Source organism: Diuraphis noxia, unplaced genomic scaffold (assembly GCF_037042655.1).
Source record: "Diuraphis noxia isolate RWA-SAM2 unplaced genomic scaffold, SU_Dnox_SAM2 contig0005, whole genome shotgun sequence".
Lineage (NCBI taxonomy): Eukaryota > Metazoa > Arthropoda > Insecta > Hemiptera > Aphididae > Diuraphis > Diuraphis noxia.
Genome location: NW_028301715.1, coordinates 10,369,680 through 10,378,127, shown reverse-complemented (window position 1 = coordinate 10,378,127; position 8,448 = coordinate 10,369,680). Strand labels below are relative to the sequence as shown.

The following is an 8,448-nucleotide window of genomic DNA, read 5'->3' as shown; positions in this document are numbered from 1 at the left end:
ATTCTCCATCACATAATTCATATAATAATATAAACAGCGTACATTTTAAAATACCTTTGTAATTATATATTGTTCCATATAATTCTTATTAATAATTATAAATATTAAGCAGTACAGCTTACATTATGTAATGTACTAATGTGGTTATACCTAACTACTGAAATATGAGTATTTCCACGAAGATATTGTTGATATGAACGTGGACGAACGGTGTACCTAATTTTATTATTTATTATGACAATCTTCAATCGTCGTATTTATAATCTATATTTCATGATTGTTAATTGTTATCGAACCGATGCAGTACATGTTATTTTATCTACCATTGAACCCTTAAACTTAGTGACAAATGAAACTACAAGTACGTTGTTCAAACATCTTTATTCATAAATGCATGTTACTTTAAACTTTATTAATTAATATAGCATTACAATAATTTCAACCATTTAATTACTTACAAATTATTGTGTATTTGTATTAAAAAATTTAAAATAAATTAAATGGCCAGGTTTGCTAAATTAAGTATTCATAGAGAATATCAATCAAAAGTAGTAAGATGATCGATACTTTTTCGGAGAAAAATAGAAAATCAACGTTTAAAAAAAAATATATATAAATTACTATTATTATTATTTGTATTTTATTATTTAAATTTTTTTATACGTATGGCTAAGTAGTAAGTTATGTTATTTCAGAATTTAATACCCATTTTATTATGATACGTCAATTAAAAATAATATCACGAATAAAAATTAATAAACTTTTAATATGTAGGTACCTATGTTATTTTTTGTTATGTTCAGGTGTATCGTCTTACAATATGTTAATTTATAAAAATAAAATCCTCCCTCAATGTTCAAGTTTAAGTAGTAAGTACACCACTGTACTACTGAACGGGTTATTAGTTAATTAGTTTACAGTTAAATTTGAATGGCTTGTGGACCTTCCACCTAGATACCTAGCTGACATAGGCGTCCTCAGGCCTCTTTTTCAGGGTATGCAAAAGACTGCCTCTGGCGTGCCCTAAAAGTTATTTTAATAATGTAAAATTCTAATAATTTATATACATATACACAATACACAAATATTGAAAAGTCTTACTGTTTAATTTAAAAAAATATTGTAACATATACTATGACAAAATATAAAAAGTATGTATTACACAAATACTTGATAGTTAATAAAATAATAATTAATAACTAGATATTTCAATTTACTAATAGCACCCGGCCATAGGTAGGTTAGGTTAGGTCAGACGTCAGACGGAAGTTAGCATAACAATCGCCTTATTATGGTTTTAATACGTGAATCAAACGTTGTCACTGCCGTTAGTCTGATATCATTTCTATCATTTTTTTAAATAATTTCTATTATTATAAATATTTTAACATACGTACTAATTATTTTTCTTGTGTCGATTTTCGACCCTCAAAGAGCTTCAGGGTATGCAGCTGCATACCCAGCATACCCACTGCGCACGACTATGGTACCTGATTAAATATATTTTCATGGGCAAATGTAAACTGGGCCCGCGATTACCTTTTTTGATGAAACTCGGACCGAAAATTTTAGGTAATAAAATATGTAGATTGTAAACTCGGCCCGGAAATTTCAGGTACCTAATAAAAAAGGTCGGTTGTAATCTCGGCCCGATAATATTATGTGCATTTTAATTCAAGTTTCAATTGTAGGTACTCACCCCAATATATATTCCGTCATTGCGAAATTAAAAGATTGGTATGTGTATATATAAATGTATAAAGTTCAATTTAAATGTATAATGAATCTATAGTTAAGTACATCATATTATTTTATTCTCTTGTAGTTTTATAACTGTGAAATGAATAATTTAAAAAATGTTTTTTTGAGTTGATATTGTATTTGAAAAATTTTGTATTAAACATAATGAAAACAGAATTGTTGTAATATTAGTATGTATATATGTATGATAATGTAAGAATCATGATTTTTTAATTTATTAAATTTACTAATTTACTACAATATTTTATTGTTTAATCATTAAATATAACCTTCATCATCTACTAGTAGAATAAAATGGATTGAATACATGTGATGAATCTATCTATTGCACACAACTTAATTTGCTATAATTATTTTGCAATTATTTGAAAATCTTTTTAATGTCTTAAACTCTACACATTTTTTACTTTTCTTTAAAACATAAGTTATAGTGACATAGTGTTAAGTTAGGTGTTCAAAGATTAGTTGTAAGTCATTAGTACTTCTAAATTATACTCAAATTATGTATCTGAATGCGAGATGTAAAATATATATTTTATAAATGAATAACCACTTACAGTAATAAGCAGGGTTGGGATTTTATAGCACTTAAAACTGCATAAATATACGCTATATAATATGACCTTAACTATCGCTAAAAATGCGTTAAAATATGCAATAAAAACAACAAAAGGAAAAAAAAAGGAAATTTATTAATTAATCACATACAAATTTGACATTATTATAGATAGTTGCTTAAGTTAATTATCGCTAAAAATATGCAAACAAAAAAAGATGAAAAAAAAAGGAAATTTATTAATTAATCAATAATAACTTAAAAATTTGAAATGATTAGGTATATGTAGTTTATAGTCACTCCGGTCAGAATTCTGAAGGGCTGCAAAAAAATTACCCAATTAATTATTTTCAAAAATTTTAAATAAAAAGTAAGCGATTTAAAATGTTTACCTTGAGTGTTACATTAAATTATGAAATGCTTGGCCAGATTATCGAATTTGAATTTACGGCGGTTGTCTCTCAACAAAGTCTTGTACGTCGAAAATGAACGTTCGACATCCACTGATACAATTGGTGCGTATTTGAAATATACAATATCACTACATGTAAGTTCACCAATATTTGTATTTTCTTCACCATCCAAGATATTTGAAATATGTTTTAATTTAGACAAACCACTATTTTTTTCTAAAACGTTTTTTAAATTTGAGATATATACACTCAGAAAAAAGATAGTTTTAATTTTTATGAATTCGTTTCATAGATTTGTGGTTTTGTTACTTTCTTCAAAAATATTATAATTTTCTTTAAAACAATGATAAAGTCATCAGCTTAAGAATACTTTTTTTAATTCAATGAAAAAATGTTTTCATTAAATTTATTCATTTTCATTAATTGTAATACTTATTTTCCTTTAAAATTAAGAAAGACTATGATTTAAATTTCAACCTCATTGTCTTAGAAATAATCTTTTATCTATAGAAATAATGAAAACTGTATCTTAATTATTATGAATTATAAACTTAAATTTAATGGCAAATAATATTACTATATTTAGTTTTCATAATAAAATCGTCTATAATATTACATTAATTGTATTCCTTTCGTCTTTAAATCAACAACATTTTTTCTTAGAAATAATGTTTTTATATTTCAAAATGTATGATCTATAAATAGTATTGTTTTTATGATAATTATAATCATTTTGTTGAAATATTATTTATGGAGTATCTTTTATCAATTTAACAACTTCAATTTGGATTTGAATTCATGGAAGATTCCATAAATTTAATAATAATTTTCATTAATAGTTGTATTAAATACTATTTATAAATATAACGGGATAAGAAGTTTCTATTCTGTGGGTTATATCGTAATGCCATTGTAATATGTGGTAATTCCGTCAAATCGTGAAATCAATCGCACATTAGCGCATTATTCTATATGATTCGTGCATCACAATACGGTATTTAAGATTTCCGATATTAAAATTATAAAAATTGTCCTGTGTATTATATTATTTTTATATGGTTGTTATTTCAACCCTTGTGTAAAGTCTTGTGAGTGTTCGCGAGTGTTTATTTGAGACAAATTAAACGTTTATTACCTATTGTGTTACAATTTAAATTAAGAATGGATGCTACTGTTACTCATGATATTATAATGAATGCTGACATTTCATTTTCCGAAGATATGTTTGGTTCACCAATTCATAATGGGTGTGAAGAACTATTTGGAATATTACAAGAGTTGAAAGGAGAGTGTTTTTACCAATTATTTAAAGGTAGGTAGATTATTTCAATTATTTTTAACTTTTAATATACCTCTATACGTAGATGTATAATGTAGTTAAAGAATATGCTATTTTATATAGATAAATATCTATTATATTTTATTATGTATTATATTTATTGACATAATGTAGGCGTCTTCATGTGATAATAAATTACAATTGACTACTATATACAATGTATGTAACAAAAAATAAATACCTTTTGCAATACGTATATTGAGTACCTATTAAATACCTAGCAACTACCAAGTAAAATTTTTTTTTATAATTTGTAGAATGTAGTATAACTTTGGAAGGTTTGAAATTAATGAATGGTAGACATTTAGATGCTCTGTGCCCAAAAGAAAAATTTGGCCAAAGAATAATCTTTGAACATAATTTGATCAAATGGCAATCACAATTCAATGTTAGTACACATTTTAATTACCTACTATATTTTATTAACAAATTTTAAGTATTGAAATTGAAATTTTTAATTAATTTAATATGTATTATTTATTAAGGAGCCTGTCAATTCAAACAACACATGTATCAATACTAATTCTTCTGATAATGAATATACTAATTCGGATAGTTCTATTTCTACAGAAAGTGATCATGGCTCCACTATAAACTGTGAGATTAATGTAAGATAATTTATATTGGTTATAATTGAGTAATGAACCATGCAGTATACTATAAACTATAAAGTTCACTTCAATTGGATTCAATCTGATTTTTTTTCTGTGAATCAATTTGTATTATATTACACTTGCATAACTTGCATTGTTAGGTCATACAAAATTCTTAGTTAATAACTAATTTTCATAATTTCTATATAGTTTAATTTAGAAGACTTATTGACTAGCTCTGGAAAAGGAGATATGGTATTACAATATTTCTCAAAAAATCACAGATTAAATGATCAGTGTCGCAAAAATATTACAGATATTGTTATTGAATATTTACTTCAAAAAAAAATTCATGCAAGTCCCAAACTTCTGGAAAAAATAGCTGTGAATATAGTTAGTTATTTTACAACTGAAGTAAAGGTTTGTACCACATGGAAATCAAATATTTGTTAGGTATAATATCTTTATTTAGGTACCTATTTAAAAATAATTATTGAATTATTTATTATAATTTTGACCATATTATTATATTCTAACAGTATAAAGTTGCAATTTTCTATGAATATCTTTGATAATAACTAAAATTTTAATAAAATACAATCAATATGCATTTGATTGTACTTTTAAATAATATAATTATATTAAATCTGTGATACCTACTATTAAATTTAATACACAATATAGTTATTCTGTACTGGCTTTTTGTGAGACACCTAATTTATTGTATTGTCTGAGTATGAATACAAATTTAATTATATTTCATGATTTACTATATACAGGAAACATATTTTATGCCGGTGCCTAAAAAAAAGCCAAAAGGATCTTTGTACCAAAAGTATCACAATACTGTTTCCAAGTTACGCCGAAGTGATCTTTGGGTTGATTCAAAAAAAACTTTCACACACATTCCAAAACAAAGTTCTGAACAAGAACACCTACAGCCAACTTATGGTAAATATTTAAAATTTAAAATAAATAATTATTAGAAGTTTTGGTTTAAAATTTTAATATAAGTTATAATTTACAACTTGTTTATTCATTTTAGATTTGAATACAATTAAAAGCATCCAAAAATGGCTTCAGTTTAATGTAGAACCTTTAGATGACATTTTACTTAAGTGGAAAGAAACTGCTAATTTTCGTAAACAATTTCTTGCTTTGAACAGTACTACTATTGTTGATATTCTTGAAAATTGGCCAATGTATAAACAATCTTTTGGACATCAGTTGGTAAATATATTATAATAATCAAATTTTTATAATAATATATGGTCTTATACCGTATGACCTATAATTGTTTGGTATAAAATACAATGTTTACCTAAAGAATGAATTTAATAATTTATATTTAAATACGGGTTTATGAATGTTTTTAAATTTTTATTTCAGATTGATATTGATTTTGAATATTTACATCCAGGAAAAGGTGGATTGCTGTTTAATAAATGGGACTGTTTTGTGGAAAAAATTATACCATTAATGAAAAGTAAAATAAAAGATGCAAACAGCAGAGATTTATTGGAACAATTAGAAAATATTTGTGATGCTAATCAAGGTATTAAATATTGAAGCTAAATGAGTTTGTATTTGTTATTATTTTTTAGTTATTGCATAATATTTAAATTACAGATATAAGGAATGTAATCATATTTGATTTAATGAACTCATTATTGGTTCCAACATCCAAAACATGTCACATAGACAAAATTAGTAATAAGAAAAGAATTGTGAAGACTTCTATTGCTGATGGCCGTAAAACATTTTTGCTTCAAGTTGCATGTATGAATGATCTTCATTCTCAAATACAAATTGAAATTGATAATTGCTACACAAATAGAAAAGTATTAAGGAATTTATAGGTCCTCCAATTCATTTGTATGAATTACCTTCAAATGAAACAGTTATTAGATTGAAAAATTATTTTTAGAAGTACTATTATGTAATTATATAAATTAAATTTGTAATTTGAATGACTGTTAAACTATAGAAAATCATTATCATTAATATTGCTATTGTATAAAGATTAACTATTCTTTTTAGCTGTAATTTTATAAAATATTTTAAGTGAAACTAATGGATTTTTGAAAATTATATTATTTTATTTATAGTTTATTTCTATTGCTATTGTATATAATAAACATATGTTTTATCACTTTTATCCTGTTATACTATTTATATTATTATAATGCTGTCTATTGTTTAATAAATAACATAATTATTCATTTTGGTTTTAAATATTTTTTTCATAATAAATGAAAATTTGCATAGTTTTAGTAATAAAACTGTTATCAATTTGAACACTTTTTTCTTTAATTTGAAGACATAGATAATTTCAATTTCGTTAATATGATACAACTATTTACTGATTTTAAAGGAAATTTATCTTAAAATGGATAAATAATTTATTGGTTTTTAACAATAATATTCCTTTAATTTAATGTCTATACCTTATAAAGAAGAAAATTAGTAGAATTATTTCATTGCTACAAATTCATTAATTTAAAGTAATAAATCTTCTAATCAAGGTATCATATTTTTAAATACAAAAAAAAGGTATCATTAATTTGACTGTATCAATTCCAAAATTCTAGTAAAATGGAAATCATATTAATGCAATTTGGATTTAATTTAATAAAGTTATAAATCATTGATTTTATGAAACATTAATGTTTATTATAATGAATTAATATCATAGGCTCGAAATCATACCCGATTTTCATTAAAATAATATACGTTTTTCATTAAATATATGATATATTTTTCTGAGTGTAGGTTTACCATGTTATTACTAGGTAATAAGTTACTAAATATTACATTTATTTTATTTCTTCAATAAAATAACACATTAACAAATTAGAGAGTTTATGAGGATAATGTTTTAAATGAGTTACCTATAGGCTATAGGTAGGTTGGTAGTTAGAAACTAGAAGTAAGTACTAACATTAATGTATATAAAATCATTGTTTATAAAATATTACATATTTGTTATTACTAGAAGCTAGTGCTAGGGTTTTAATGACCCTAGAAACTTAAAAACAAAAATAAATATATAAAAACATAATAATATACTTATAAAACCTTATATAACCCAAATAGTTAATATTGATATTTCAAAAAAAAAAAAAAAATCAAACAATTATTATTACCTATTTAAATGTAACTTTAGATACCTATATGTATCTTTTATTTAAAACTATAAACGGTGTGTAACCATGTAGGTTTAAATTTAGATTATTTTTGTGCCTATTCAGTTAATTTTTCATTATTATATCACAGGGGTGGACACTAATCTTAATTTTGGGACCCACACATTTTTGAAGCTAATTCGAAGCGAGCCGCATGTTTAGATGTTTATAAATTGGTTAACAAAATAAAAGCATATTTTTTATTTTGTAACAATTGAAGGAGACATTTATCTTTTACACAACACTGTATATTATTGTACAGATAACACATCAAAAAATTATATTTTACTTTTGAAAACTGCTGTTTACATTATATTTGTTAATATTACTCTAAACTTGGTGTCAAGAGCCACACGAGGCTGACTTGAGAGCAGCATGTGGCTTGTGGATTAATTATTAAAATTAGCATTTAATTTCTTCGATAGATTAATATATTTATTTAAATTTATAAATTCATGTTTCTGTGTCCTCTACTCCTCTATATTCTAAATATCCAAAAAATTAAAAGCATTATAACTTTGCAGAAAAATTTGTTTCATAAATACCAGAATTTTTGAATAAAAGAAGAATTAATCAAAGTAAACAATTTTACGATGAGTTT

At 24.1% G+C, this 8,448-nt stretch overlaps 1 protein-coding gene and 1 long non-coding RNA gene across 3 annotated transcripts; one reads left to right on the top strand and one right to left on the bottom strand.

Annotated features, from left to right (window-relative positions):
• Nucleotides 1-2,434: 2,434 nt before the first annotated feature.
• LOC149054881 (uncharacterized) lies at nt 2,435-3,039 on the bottom strand. The gene is made up of 2 exons (XR_016191981.1): nt 2,710-3,039; nt 2,435-2,638 (listed from the first exon to the last, which is right to left on the bottom strand). It is a non-coding gene; the product is annotated as an uncharacterized LOC149054881 (long non-coding RNA).
• A 663-nt stretch (nt 3,040-3,702) lies between these two features.
• LOC149054880 (uncharacterized) lies at nt 3,703-6,718 on the top strand. 2 transcript variants are annotated; one of them, XM_089228949.1, is made up of 8 exons: nt 3,703-4,042; nt 4,327-4,457; nt 4,555-4,677; nt 4,873-5,082; nt 5,442-5,613; nt 5,708-5,892; nt 6,052-6,217; nt 6,292-6,718. In XM_089228949.1, exons 1-8 carry the CDS (start codon nt 3,892-3,894, stop codon nt 6,519-6,521), a joined length of 1,368 nt encoding a protein of 455 aa, XP_089085075.1. In that variant the 5' UTR covers nt 3,703-3,891; the 3' UTR covers nt 6,522-6,718. The 2 variants fall into 2 exon arrangements, with proteins under 2 accessions (XP_089085075.1, XP_089085076.1); XM_089228950.1 differs by lacking the exon at nt 4,873-5,082 and having other exon boundaries at nt 3,704-4,042.
• Nucleotides 6,719-8,448: the final 1,730 nt, after the last annotated feature.